General features: G+C 51.1%; 2 protein-coding genes across 4 annotated transcripts; both read left to right on the top strand.

The window, feature by feature from the left end:
• The first annotated feature begins 825 nt into the window (after positions 1–825).
• Positions 826–10,559, top strand: LOC116981285 (gamma-glutamyl hydrolase-like). 3 transcript variants are annotated; one of them, XM_033034187.1, is made up of 10 exons: positions 827–968; positions 1,905–1,936; positions 2,945–3,056; positions 3,908–3,958; positions 4,858–4,942; positions 5,101–5,239; positions 5,462–5,568; positions 6,729–6,822; positions 8,110–8,247; positions 9,228–10,559. In XM_033034187.1, the coding sequence occupies exons 1-10, from the start codon at positions 952–954 to the stop codon at positions 9,347–9,349; spliced, it is 897 nt and encodes a 298-aa protein (XP_032890078.1). In that variant the 5' UTR covers positions 827–951; the 3' UTR covers positions 9,350–10,559. The 3 variants fall into 3 exon arrangements, with proteins under 3 accessions (XP_032890079.1, XP_032890078.1, XP_032890080.1); XM_033034188.1 differs by lacking the exon at positions 3,908–3,958 and having other exon boundaries at positions 826–968; XM_033034189.1 differs by lacking the exon at positions 1,905–1,936 and having other exon boundaries at positions 846–968.
• A 1,201-nt stretch (positions 10,560–11,760) lies between these two features.
• LOC116981282 (calcium homeostasis modulator protein 3-like) lies at positions 11,761–13,821 on the top strand. Its single transcript, XM_033034181.1, has 2 exons — positions 11,761–12,327; positions 13,313–13,821. Exons 1-2 carry the CDS (start codon positions 11,761–11,763, stop codon positions 13,796–13,798), a joined length of 1,053 nt encoding a protein of 350 aa, XP_032890072.1. The 3' UTR covers positions 13,799–13,821.
• Positions 13,822–14,135: the final 314 nt, after the last annotated feature.

Below are 14,135 nucleotides of genomic sequence, written 5' to 3'. Positions count from 1 at the left end.
AAGTTTGCTCCCGATGTTGGGGAAGTCCAGGACAAGGGGTCACAGCTTAAGGATAAGGGGGAAATCCTTTAAAACCGAAATCTTTTTTCACACGGAGAGTGGTGAATCTCTGGAACTCCCTGCCACAGAGGGTAGTCGAGGCCAGTTCATTGGCTATATTTAAGAGGGAGTTAGATGTGGCCCTTGTGGCTAAGGGGATCAGAGGGTATGAAGGGAAGGCAGGTACGGGATACTGAGTTGGATGATCAGCCATGATCATATTGAATGGCGGTGCAGGCTCGAAGGGCCGAATGGCCTACTCCTGCACCTAATTTCTATGTTTCTATGTTTCTATAGATTACTTGAAGGGGTAGATTGGACCGGCACGGAGGCCGGACATGTATTGTCTTTCTGCTGACTGGATAACACGCAACAAAAGCTTTTCACTGCATCTCGGTACACGTGGCAATAAACTAAACTAAACTAAATCAGAATGGTGGAAATCTACAAGCGCTCACCCCTGCAATGTCTGAAGAAGGGTCTCGACCCGAAACGTCACCCATTCCTTCTCTCCAGAGATACTGCCTGTCCCGGTGAGTTACTCCAGCATTCTGTGTCTAACTTCGTTTTAAACCAGCATCTGCAGTACCATCCTCCCACTTTCACATCTACTCCCTCTGCTCCAGGGGCAATTTACAGAGGCCAATTAATCTACAAATTAATCTGTGTTTGTTGCTCTTTGTAGGCTTTTTAAACCAATGACACTCTTGCAAACAGGTCTTTTTTCTCGCTCCGGCTTCTCACTCTAGGTTCCGGCTGTGAGCTGGAGGCAGCAAGAGTTAATTTTGTTTCTTTCGCTGAGTTACGCAAGAAGCTCTGTACTGGGTGTGCCGTTGTTCTGGCGATATTTAAGCAGCCTCTTCCTTCTGCCCAGACCATTCGGAACGGGACATCCCAAAGACTGTCGCAGCCATGAGCGGACAAAACAGGTGAGCGGTGGCAGAGAGGGCGATCCGGGCCGGGCCGGGCTGGGATGGTCGATGCCATCCGCGCCAAGGCACTGCCCTCGGGCACCGAGGGGAGAAAGGGCTGCAGGAGGGGGGTTCTGTTTACTCGCTGCCCGGGTCAGCACGGTGGCGCAGTGGGAGAGCTGCCAGAAACCCGGTTTCGATCCTGATTGCAGGTGTTGTCAGTACGGAGTTTGTACCTTCTCACTGAGCGTGGGATTTCGCCGGGTGCTCCGGTTTCCTCCCACACTCCAACGACGAGCAGGTTTGTAGTTTAATTGGCTTTTGTTAATTGTAAATACTTCCTAGTGTGCACGGGTCGGCATAGACTCGGAGGGCCGAAGGGCTTGTTTCCGCACTGTATTTCTAAAGTCTAAAGGACTTCAGCTGCGGGTGAAACGGCCTCAGGACTCCCGGGAAGGTGGGCGTGTGTGGGGATGTGTTAGGGCCGGGCCAGTTGCTCTGACGGACGTATTCCCGTGGCCGGTCGGTGAGCTGGGGGTGCGGGGACTGGGCGACTGTCATCAACCCGATGTCTCGGCCCATTTGAAGACGATGGCACGAACTAGCCGTCGGAAGGCAGTTCGGAAGGTTGGAACCCGTTCGGCCGATTCTTTCTCAGGACACAACGTGCTGGAGGAACTCAACCGGGCGGGCAGCGTCTATGGAGAGGTTCCGTGTAGAGTCCCAACCGCCACCCTGATGTGGTCTAGTGCCAATAAAAAGCGCGCAGTCCCCACTGGCCTTACTGTCGAGACCGTCTCCCCAGAAGGAAATAGATCAGATGACATTTGCCGCCCCCGGTGTCTTACTCCTGTTCACAACCCGATCTCCCTATCACCTCACATACTCCAGCACTTTATGTCTCTGTGACTCTCTCCGTCACCAGACTCACTCTCATCCCTATCATTTCCACAGACGCAGAATCCTGAATGATCGACCCGTGATAGGTGAGTGGAGTTGGCGTCTTGGCGGTTTGCGCTCGCTGCGGCCAGTGGTAAATGGCAGGACCCTTGGTACAGAAAGATCTTGGGGTGGAAGTCCCATGGTCTCCTGAAAGTAACAACGCAAGTAGATAAGATGGCAAAAAAAGCTTGCACCACACATCTCCTTTAAACCTTGCCCCTCTCACCTTAATGTTAGAAACATAGAAACATAGAAAATAGGTGCAGGAGTAGGCTATTCGGCCCTTCGAGCCTACACCGCCATTCGAAATGATCATAGCTGACCATCCAACTCAGTATCCCATCCTTGCCTTCTCTCCATACCCCCTGATCCCTTTAGCCACAAGGGCCACATCTAACTCCCTCTTAAATATAGCCAATGAACTGGCCTCAACTACCTTCTGTGGCAGAGAATTCCACAGATTCACCACTCTCTGTGTAAAAAATGATTTTTTCATCTCGGTCCTAAAAGACTTCCCTCTTGTCCTTAAACTGTGACCCCTAGTTCTGGACTTCCCCAACCTCGGGAATAATCTTCCTGCATCTAGCCTGTCCAACCCCTTAAGAATGTTGTAAGTTTCTATAAGATCCCCCCTTAGAGGGCATCGGTTTAAGGTGAAAGGGGAACATTTTAAAGGAGATGCGCAGGGCAAGTTTTTTTTTTAACACAGAGGGTAGATAATGCCTGGAACGCACTGCTAGAGGTGGCGATGGAAGTAGATATGATCGGGTAATTTTAATTAGCATCCAGATCGATCTCCTCGACAACCTCTCCAAAGCCTGTACGGCTTCCTGTCGGTTCAGGTTTCTGTTTATTATTATGACGTGTACTGAGGCACATTGTCGTGCACGCAACCCAAACCAGATCAGATTATACTATGCACGTATACAACCAAGTCAAACTCAACAGCAATACGTGGAGCAAATGGGGTGCAGATAGCATTCGATGTTTCCAATCTGGGGAATAGGCTCTGACTGTTGATGGTCCAGCTGTTCTCTCCTCTGTTCCATCAGGTATCTTGGTGCAGCTTGCCCGCGAGGAACTGACGTTTAGAGCAAAGATGTACATAGCAGCTCCCAACGTGAAGCACCTGGAGTCGGCTGGCTGCCGGGTGACACCTGTCAGGTGGGGATGCCAATACTGTCCTGCTGACCGGGCAGGTGGGCCTGACCCGGCTGACCACATGGAGTGCAGGATCAGAGGTTAAAGGGTGTAGCGGGACTACATAGGGTGCAGATAGGGTGGACAGTCTCAACCTTTTTCCAAATGTGGAAATGTCAAAGACTAGAGGGCATACAGTATAGCACAGTACAGCATTAGAACAGGCTCATCGGCCCCCAATATCTGTGTCAAACATTGTGCCCAGACCAATTTGTATCTGTTTGCACTTGATCCATCTCCCTCCATTCCCTCCAAATCCACGTGTCTACCCAAAACGTCTTAAATGTCCCTATTGTATCTGCCTCTACCACCTACCCGTCAGTGCATGTCAAAACCTCACCACCCTCAGTGCTAAAAATGGAGGCACATAAGAGTTGGTCTTGGGGTCATGTTGTGCACGGACTTAGCGGGCTGAAGGGCCTGTTCCTGTGGTGGATGAGATGCTCTATGGAAGATGAGGAGATGGAAAATTCAGTTATGCCAACTTTTGTGTTTTAGAAATGTTACATTGGCAGGGAGGAATTTGGGGAAGGGATATTATTGGGCTAAGAATGGGGATGAGACTGGAATTGTGGGAGGGTAACAGAGTAGGGGATGTGGGATAGGGCTGATTATGTTGGGAGTAAGTTTGGGGTCATAAGGGTTGAGTTGGAAATGGGTTGGGGCAACAGGGTTGGGGATGTGGACAGAGGTTGGAGCGGGTTATGGAGATAAGTTATAGTTGGGTTGCAATGGCAATCAGGACCAGGAAACAAATAACATTGGGGGCTATTCACGGGGCTGACTGTTTCATCGAGGTTCCTTGTTCTCCCCAGATTGTACCTCAGTGAGTCTGAATATGAACGGATATTTTATTCAATAAATGGGTAGGTATTTGATCATCAGTTTTGCTCTCAATTTATTGTCCCCTCTCAGGGACACTGCTCTCCCCTCTCAGTAAAAGTAAAAATACAGTGTTACAGCAGAATACAGTGTTACAGCATTTACAGCTTTACAGTTGCAGATGAAAACTCCAATGTCACCAATGAGGTAGGTTGGAAGATCGGGGCTACACCCTAGTTTATGGGAGGACCATTCAGTCGTCTGATAACAGCGGGTGTGTGTGTGTGTGTGTGTGCGTGTGTGTGCGTGCGTGTGTGTGTGTGTGTGTGTGTGTGTGTGTGTGTGTGTGTGTGTGTGTGTGTGTGTGTGTGTGTGTGTGTGTGTGTGTGTGTGTGTGTGTGTGTGTGTTGGAGTGAGGCGGTGAGTTACCTTTTTGGCTGTTGACCCAAGACAAATGTTTGATGATATTCACCACTTGTAACTCGAAGCTCTCGACCTTTTCTCTGGCATCATTGATGCTTAATAAGAAGAAATGAAGGATCTGTGAAAAGACTCTTGACAAATAAATCTCCTTCTTTTAAACACCCAACGGTCACCGAGGAATCACACTTGGCAACCGGTAATCCTGTGGTCTGCTTGGCGTGAGGATAGGCCATCGAGTGCCTTGTGAGAGGCATCTGTTGACCCTGAGCTATTATTTTTATTTCATACATGTTCTTCCAAGTTTCCCAGAGAGTGGCTTCACGGGTAGGCGAGGTGGTGGAGGTATCTTTGTTCACGCGGCCCTTCACCCGTCAGGGACTTGAGTATAAAGGTTGGGGCGATACACTACATTCCGGATGTACAGGGTGTTTGAGCCAGGACGCTGAAGGCCGGTGCCTGCTGCTCTGCCACTGCTCTGCGTATGGGACCGTTTGCTCACTGACCGTCACCTCTCCCCCAGCATCCTGCTCCCCGGGGGAGCCGTGGACATCCAGAGCTCGGAGTTCGCCCGGGTTTCCGGAATCTTCTACAGGCTGGCGATCCAGGTCAGTGGTGACAGGTTGTGTCCGTGATAACCATGTCCAAACCTAGAGATAGGGAGTGCGGCGCTCCCTCAGTACAGCCCCCCCCTCCCCCCCACAGTGCGGCGCCCTCCCCCCCAATGTTTACACCCCCCTTTCTCTCTCTCTCTCTCTCTCCACAGGCCGGTGACCGGGGCGACTATTTCCCGGTGTGGGGCACGTGTCTGGGCCACCAGCTTCTGACGGCGCTCACCGCCGGTCACAACCTGCTCCGCCTCACGGATAGCGGCAACGCGGCGCTGCCGCTCCACTTCACCCCCGGTACGGGGCGGGGTGGGACTGGGTGGGGGCGTGGGCTCGGATCGCCCGGGGGTGGGGAGGGGATGGGATGGAATCCCCTCCACGGCAGTCGCTAGGTATCCTGTCCTCCCCGCTGTCCCATCTCCCCCGCCACCCCCCCCCCCCCCCCACCCCCCCCCCCCCCCCCCCACCCCCACTCCCCCACCCCCTCACCCACCCTGACTCCATCTCGTTGGTTTTCAGAAATAAAAAGCTGCCGAATGTTCCGTGATTTCCCGCCGGAGATGATGAGAGCTTTAGGGGAAAACTCTCTGACCGGACACTTCCACAAGTACAGCATCACCCTGGACGTAAGATGGGGCGGCGAGCAGCGGGGGTAGCGGGCGGGGACGGGATATATGGCTGAGGGTGCGGCAAAGGTGTGGAGGGTGGAGCGGGTAGTGGTGGTGCGGGTGGCAGTGGGGAGTAGTGGGAGGGTGTTGTCGAGTGGGGGTGCCTGGCTGCGGTGAGGGGGAGCGGGGTTATCTGGCTACTGTGGAGGGGGGGGGGGGGGGGGTAAGACCCTGCCGCACCTCTTTATCCCAGCTTTCTCCCCTCTAACCCATCAGCCTGCCTCACCAGAAAGGGCCGTCGGGGTCACTGGACGGGTGTTTATGGTCGTGTTGGGTTCATCGACCTCTGTCTGACTGGCTCGGTGAACTGAGCTCACGGCAACTATCTTCAGACGGTGGCCATTGTTCAGCTAGACAAATTTTCTCTGCAAATCTGATCACTGCTAGTTTATATTTTGAAACAGTTCATAAAAACTACTCATTTACATTAGTGGCTGCTATTGAGTAAACCTTGGGAACAGCTTCTTCCCTTGTGTTCAGGCTTCTGAACGGTGCTTCCATAAGCCAGGTTACTGTCCGATTCACATTGCAGGCATTGGACTTTGACTCTGGAACTGGTGTATCACAGTTCATAATTAGACAATTTGGCCCATCAAGTCTACTCTGCTATTTAATCATGGCTGATCTATCTTTCCCTCACAATCCTATTCTCCTGCCTTCTCCCTATAACCTTTGACTCCCTTGCTAATCAAGAATCTGTCAATCTCCACCTTTAAAAATAATCAATTGACTGCCTCTATAGCCGCCTGCGGCAATGGATTCATCAGATTCATCACCTTCTGATGAAGAAATTCATTCTCGTCTCCTTTGTAAACGTACATCATTTTATTCTGAAGCTGTGCCCTCTGGTTCTGGACCCTCCCACCAGTCGAAAAATCCTCTCCACGTTTGTGGTCATAAGGGTTGAGTTTTGCGCTGACAGAGGGGAAGACAAAATGAAACATGGGTTGAAGAATGGGGGGAGTAGAGGGTTCGGAAGGAGGGAAGGGATGGTTCATAACACGCTGTGGGGAGGGGGTGGGGTAGATGGCGTGGGGGGAGGGGGGTGGGGTGGGGGGGGGGGGGGAGTGAGTCACGGCTCCGTCTCCCCAGTAACTAACCAAGGCCGTTGGCTTTAGGACTTCGAGGCGAACGAGAAGCTGCGCTCCTTCTACAGGGTCGTCTCCACCAACACCGACCCACAAGGAATCACCTTCGTCTCCACCATGGAAGGTAGGGAGAATCTGGCCTCCTGTGCTCCAAGGAATAAAGTCCCAGACTGCCCAACCTCTCACTGTGGCTCAGGTCCTAAAGTCCTGGCAGCAGCCTTGGATATCTTCTCTGCATCCATTCTAACTTATCGCCCTTTGCTCACTAACGATGTTGTTGGCGAGATCAAGCCCTCCACTACTGAAGATAGACACGAAATGCTGGAGTAACTCAGCGGGACAGGCAGCATCTCTGGATAGAGGAATAGTTGACGTTTTGGGTCGAGGCCCTTCTCCAGACTGAGTCAGGGGAGAGGGAGACACGGAGATAAGGAACGGGAAGGTGTGAAAATGAGGCATCAAAAGAGGAAACATTCAAGGACAATGTGGAATATATCATTGTTAGCTAGGGGAAGCTGACAAAGAAGCATACAGAGGAAAAATAATCCGGGGGTCAGTTAGACTGGTTAGAGAATTAGGAAGAGGGGGGGATGGCGAGAGAGGGAAAGCAAGGGTTACTTAACGTTAGAGAAATCAAAATTTATACCACGGATGTAAGCTGCCCAAGCGACACATGAGCACATGCTCCTCCTATTTGCGCTGGGCTCACTCTGACAGTGGAGGAGGCCCAGGACAGAATGCTCATTGTGGGAATGGGAGTGTTTAGCAACCGGGAGATTTGGTGGGTTTAGGCAGATCGAGCTGAGGTGTTCAGTGAAACGATCGCTGAGTCTGCGCTCGGTCCCGCCGATTATATAGGATTCCACACCTGGGACAGCGGATACAGTAGATGAGTTGGAGGAGGTGCAAGTGAACCTGTGCCTCACCTGAAAAGACTGTCAGAGTCGAGGGAGGATGTATAGGGATAGGGGTTGCACCTCCTGGGTTACAGGGAAAAGCACTTGGGAGGGGGTGGTTTGGGTGGGAAGGGAAGAGTTATGAAGGGAATGGTCTCTGTGGAAAGGGGTGGAGATGGAAAGATGTGGCCAACGGTGGGATCTCGTTGGAAGTGGTGAAAATGTCGGAGAATTATGTGTTGTATGCGACGGCTGATGGGGTGAAAGGTGAGGACTGGGGAGAACTCTGTCCCTATTGCAATTGGGGGAGCAAGAGCAGAGCTGCGGGATAGTGAGGAGATCCTAGAGAGGGCCTCATCTATGATGGAAGAGGGAAACCCCAGTTCCCTAAAGAACGAGGACATCTCAAATATCCTGGTATGGAACACCTCGTCGGGTGCAAATGCGGCGGAGACATCGGAATTGGGAGTAGGGCATAGAGTATTTGTACTGAGCTCTTTTCATCCAACCTGCAGCGATCCGCTATCCAATTTACGGCACCCAGTGGCATCCGGAAGGCAACAGATATTTCTGGAAGAAGAATTTTGATTTTCTGCACTGTCCCCTGGGAGTCAGGATGTCCTACCTGTTGGCAGAGTTCTTTGTAAATGAAGGTACATGTGGGAATGGTGTTATGGGCGTTACAATGATGGGCCCCTAGTGACTGTAGTTGGGGATTGAATAATCCCGGATACTGTCGGACGGAGTAAAAGTAAACATGGGATAAATGTAGGAAGAGAAAGGATTAAAACTCAGGAAATCAAGGAGATGGGACAATTTGGGTGGAGCTGAGAAACAGATAGAGGTAAGAAACATTGATGGGAGAAATTCAACGGTGATGTGGAACAAAGTGCTGAACCGGAGGTTAGAGATGAGGGTGAGACATGTGAGCACAAAGGAGAGGGACTTCAATCTACCCATAGACTGGGCAAAGCAATTGAGCAGAAATAGTTTGGACACAAACAGAGCGAATATTGGAGATAGTTTTCTACATCAGTATTTTAAAGAACTAATGTTTCAGATCTGATATTGTGCAATTGGAAATATATATATATTAACCTGATAGTTATGGAGAGTTTAATATGACAACATTTTGTATAGAAAGTGATTGTGTAGAAAGTGATCTTAAACCAGGATATTAAATCTGAATAAGCAAATCGCAGAATCTTGAGGCATAAGTTACTGTGGTAGTTTGACAAACCACATTAAAAGTTCTGATGTAAGCCTGACAATTAAATAATTATGATGTCGTTTGAAACAATTATGTTAAAGATAAACACAAGGAACTGCAGTTGCTGGTTTATTTTTTTTTAAAGACACAAGTTGCTGGAGTAACTCAGTGGGCCAGGCAGCATCTCTGGAGGACACTAATAGGAGACGTTTTGGGTCAGGACACTTCTTCAGACATCATAATTGACCCAGCATCAAAAGTAATTTCCTCCCCTCTATCAGTCTGTATAAGGGGAGCATGCTGCCCATGTCTTCCAGAAATGCTGCCTGACCCGTGGTTATTCTGTATATAATGATTCTTGATTCTAGATGCCTCGGCTACATGTCCTTCCGATTCTTAAGTTGTTGCATTTTCTCTCAACAGCCAGAAAGAGTCTTCATTGCTTTGAGAGCAGAGAGGAGGAGGAGGCTGCCTTAATCAACAACTGTATACCTACTTATGTACAAACTGAAAAGTGTGGCCGTATTATCTATAAGTTTGATTAGGTGTCTTTTCTAGAGTGTCTTGGTCTATCTGTAGATATTCTTGTCCTTTAGAAAGATCCTGGAATGCTGAAATGTACTGGGGATGCCCAGGGCTATATGAGAGAGAAACAGGCATTCAGGTCGAAGGTTCTTCACCAGAACTCTGTTGCTTATCCAACAATGTTGAACCACTTATTCTGCTTGGGTAGATCCAGCGATATGAACATTGAATTCTCCCATTTCAAGTAATACGCTTCAAGTAACCTTCGACCCGAATGCCGGGGAATGACCGGGTGGGACAAGTCTTTCAAGTAATTTCAAGTAAGATGCTGAATCCAGGGCAAAAGAAGTACCTGCTGGGTCAGCGTTTGTGGGGGAGAAGAATTCTGCCCGTTTCCAGTGCAGACCCTGCATCAGGACTAACATTGGACGGCCTCTTTTCCCCACAGACGCTGCTCAGCCTACTAAGTTCATCCAGCATTCGTTTTTCCGTGTGAGCTGGAGCTAGTGCTGGAATGAATGTGAGGTGGAATATTGTTTTAGTGTATTACTGTCACATGTACCGAGGTACAATGATGGGCTTTGTTTGTGTGCTATCCAATGAAATTATACTTTACATGAGTGCAATCAAGCTGTAGGCAAGTACAACAGGTAGTGCAAGGAGAAAACTGACAGAGTTCAGAATGTAGTTTTACAGTGTTACAGTTGCAGAGAAAAAGTGTTAAATCTGCAATGAAGAAGGTTGGAGGATTTGTACTATACCTTTACCCTTATGGGAGAATTGTTTAGTGGTTTGATAACAGAATTGAAGAGGGTGTTTCTGAACCTGGTGGGACGAGATTTCAAGCCTTTGTACATTCTGCCTGACAGGAGAGAGGAGAAGAATGAATGACTGGGGTGGGACACGTCTTTGATTGTCAGTTGCTTTTCTGAGGCATTGTTAAGTGTAGATGGAATGAATGGCGGGGAATCTGGTCTGTGTGGTGGACTGGGGTCACAGCCATTTCTCCTTCCCTCCTAATCTTTCCTCTTGCTTCATAATTCACAAATATTCTATTCTTATCTCACACCTTTCTGAAGAAGGGTCCCGCAAAGGTCAATCAGCCTGAAGAGGGGTCGTGACCCAAATCCACATTCTCCAGAGCTGCTGCCTGTCCCACTGAGTTACGCCATCACTTTGTGTATTTTTTATAAACCAGCAGCTGCATTTCCTTGTGTCTTCATGTTGTCTTTCCATCTCTGGCATTTGTCCAACCACGCATCTATCAAATCCCCCCTCACCTGTATCCACCTATCACTCTTCAGTCGTGCCACTCCTCTCTTCCAGCTCACCCGCCCCCCCCCCCCCCCCACTCTCCACCACGATCAACCTGAAGAAGGGTCCCGACCTTAAAAATCACCTATCCATGTTCTCCAGAAATGCTGCCTGACCGGCCGTGTTACTCCAGCACTTTGTGTCTTTTTCACAGTGAATTAAAATAAATTAAAGTAACCCTTGCTGTCAACTACAATTTGTTTACACGGCGAATGACTTTGAGAGTCAAGAATGCTTAATTGTCATATGTACCGACAACAGAGCCATGAGATTCTCACTTTAAACTCATTTTAGAGTCATACGGCACCGAAACAAGTGCTTCGGCTCAATTCTCCCATGGCCACCAAGATACCCCATCCACACTAATTCCACTTGCCTGCGTCTGACCAATATATTAATTTAAACCTTTCTAGATAGTTAGATTTAACTCTTAGGGCTAAAAGAATCAGGGATTATGGGGGGAAAGCAGGAGAGAGGTACTGATTTTAGATCAGTGTTGGATCACTGAGTTGGATGATCAGCCATGATCATATTGAATGGCGGTGCAGGCTCGAAGGGCCGAATGGCCTACTCCTGCACCTAATTTCTATGTTTCTATGTTTCTATGATCAGTCACGTTCATATTGAATGGCGGTGCTGGCTCAATGGGCCGAATGGCCTACTCCTGCACCTACTTCCCTGTTTGTATCCAATCCACTTCACAGCCTCTTACGCTTTGTAATACAAGAGTCTATGCACCCCTCCTGCAGACGCACACAGTGGTCCCTTTAATACAAATTTCTGTACCAGCGGGGACCCGGTCTACCTGACCACACACACACCTGGTGCTGCCGATTGCGTGCGGGAATTTCAGCTCCATTCGTGCGGCGGACAGCGCCTGGTCTGTGACTCCAGACACAGTCTGCTCGGTAACTCCTCAGCACCGGACCGGACACTGCTCGGTCGAAAACCGGACAGTGCTGGGTTGATGACTATAGACAGCGCCAGGTCAGACAGCACCAGCTCGGTAACTCCTCAGCGCCGGACCGGACGGTGCTGCGTCGGTAACCGGACAGTGTTAGGTCTGTAACTCAGGACAGTGAAGGGTCGGTGAGGCCGGCTGAGTGCGGAGGGGACCATGGATCGCTTTTTCGCCGCGTTCCGCCACTTGCAGTCGAACCCGGAGTCGCTGATGAACGGGGTGAGCGCTCTCTTGGCCCTGGCCGGTGTCCGGCTCTACGGCTCCTACCGATTCAGCTGCCCGTGCCTGCCGTTCTACAACACGCTCTACGGGCTCGGCGTCCTGCTCCTGCCGCCAGTCGCTCTCTTCCTGTGCGGGGTGATGGTGAACGGGCGCTGGGCGCTGCTACTGCTGGAGGCTCGGCGGCCGGAGGGCAACCGGGGACGGGGACGGGAACGGGATGGGCAGGCGCTAAGGTACCTGCTTCTCTCCGTGCTCCAGGGCGCCGCCCTCGCCCCCGCGGCTTGGATCATCGTCGCTCTGCTGGACGGCAAGTGCGTCGTCTGCGCCTTCTCCGCCTCGGTAGAGCCCGCCCGCTTCGCCAACGTGAGCGGCTACCGGGAGGCCGAAATCCGCTCCGCCCTGGCCCGCGTTCCTTGCAGAGACCTCGCTCCCGCGGCCCTGCTCCGACACCCGCCCTTTCCCGCCAAGGCCATGTATAGATACCTGCGAACCATCTCCCAGGTAACGGCAGCTTTCGGACCGTTCTGCCCATCTAGGTTTAGTTTAGTTTAGTTTATTGTCACGTGTACCGAGATACAGTGAAAATCTATTTTTGTTGCGCCCATTACCAGCCAGCGGGAACACTATACATGATTGTAATCGAACCGTCCATAGCGTACAGATACAGGATAAAGGGAATAACGTTTATTAAGTTAATATTAAGTTATCCAACTACTAAGCAGCATTGACCAACTGCAGTTCGTCTATCGCCACAGCAGGTCCATGGATAAGGCCAAGTCCCTGACCCCACACTCATCCAGAGAACACCTGGATAAGTGAGACACCTACGCCACATTCCTTTAGGAAGATGAGAAGTGACTTAAGCCAGAGGGTGGGGAATCTGTGGAAGTCCTTGCCACGGAAGGCTGTGGAGGACAAGCCAGTGGATATTTTTAAGGCAGAGATAGATAGACTATTGATTAGTACGGGTGTCAGGGGTTATGGGGAGAAGGCAGAAGAATGGAGTTGAGGCGGAGAGTTAGATCAGCCAGGATTGAATGGCGGAGTAGACCTGGTGAGCTGAATGGCCGAATTCTGCTCCTTTCACAGAAACTATTCATAGACTACAGCCCTGCCTTTAACACAATGCTGAGCCGTATTGATGAGATATCTGGGGTCAGCGCCACGTTGATGAGGAATGTGGGATCAGCGCCATTTTAATGAGGACTCTGGGGGCAGCGTCATGTTGATGAGATCCAAGGGGTCAGCACCAGGTGATGGGGGTCCAGGGCTATGCATCATGTTGTTGAGGTCTCATTGTCAGCGCCATGTTGGTAAGGTCTCAGGAGCATAATCTCGAGCAGGGTGCCATTGCAAAGCTGGGCTTATGAAGGTGGGTGGGTCAGGGTGGGTCAGGTTGGGCCAGTCACCGGGGCAGCTGGCTGGTGACCCCTGGGTCTGGTTCTCCTGATCTGCAGCACTCTGCCTGTTGCCTCTGTGTCCACAGGCTGTGGGATGGAGCGCCGCGTTGCTGCTGATCCTGGCGGCCTTCCTGGCCCGTACCCTCGGAGCCTGCTCCCGGCCCGCCAGCCACCTCCACGCCCGCTACTGGGGCAACTACCTGCACCTGGAGCAGAAGATCTTCGAGGAGATGTGCTGGGAGCACGCGCAGGCATTCGCACGGCGCAGCGTGGGACAGTTCTTCACCAGTGGGCAGAGCGGCGCAGCGTGGAAGGGGGGCGACTGGGACAGGACGGGTGAGGGGGGTGATGGGGGTGAGGAGGCAGCGTCCCTGCGGGGCATCACCAACCGGGACCAACTCAACCTGCTGCTGCAGCGATGGATCGATGCCAGGCCCCCCCTTAATGTTGGGGGAGGGGGGGCAGACCTGAGGGGGGAGGGCGGGCAGACCCCAGCGTTGGGGCAGAACTCACCCCCCCACTCACAACCACCACCCACACCCCCAATGCAAGTGATCAGCTCCCCGGTCTGATCTGTCCTCCTCTCCCTTCTGTGCCAGGAAGTCCTGCCATTGGAGATTGGGGGAGGGGAGGGAGTGTGAGAGGGAGTGTGAGAGGGAGGGAGGGAGTGATGAGTGTGAGGGATTCCAAGGCAGACAAATAGCGATGAAGTACGAAAGGGAAAGGGGCGAGAGATAACAATTATCTTTGTGGGAGGAGTGTACAGCACAGAAAACAGGCCCTTTAGCCCACCTGCTCCTGCTGTTCATCCTTCTCTAGTCAATGGTTCGGCGAATCCAATACTTGACTCATTGCTGCCCTTGGGAAAGGGAACGTCACCTTGAAACCAGAGTCTACAATGGAGGGTTG

The sequence above is a fragment of the Amblyraja radiata genome, chromosome 15, assembly GCF_010909765.2.
Source record: "Amblyraja radiata isolate CabotCenter1 chromosome 15, sAmbRad1.1.pri, whole genome shotgun sequence".
Lineage (NCBI taxonomy): Eukaryota > Metazoa > Chordata > Chondrichthyes > Rajiformes > Rajidae > Amblyraja > Amblyraja radiata.
Note: the sequence above shows the minus strand (reverse complement) of the source record. Positions and strands in the feature narration are given on the sequence as shown.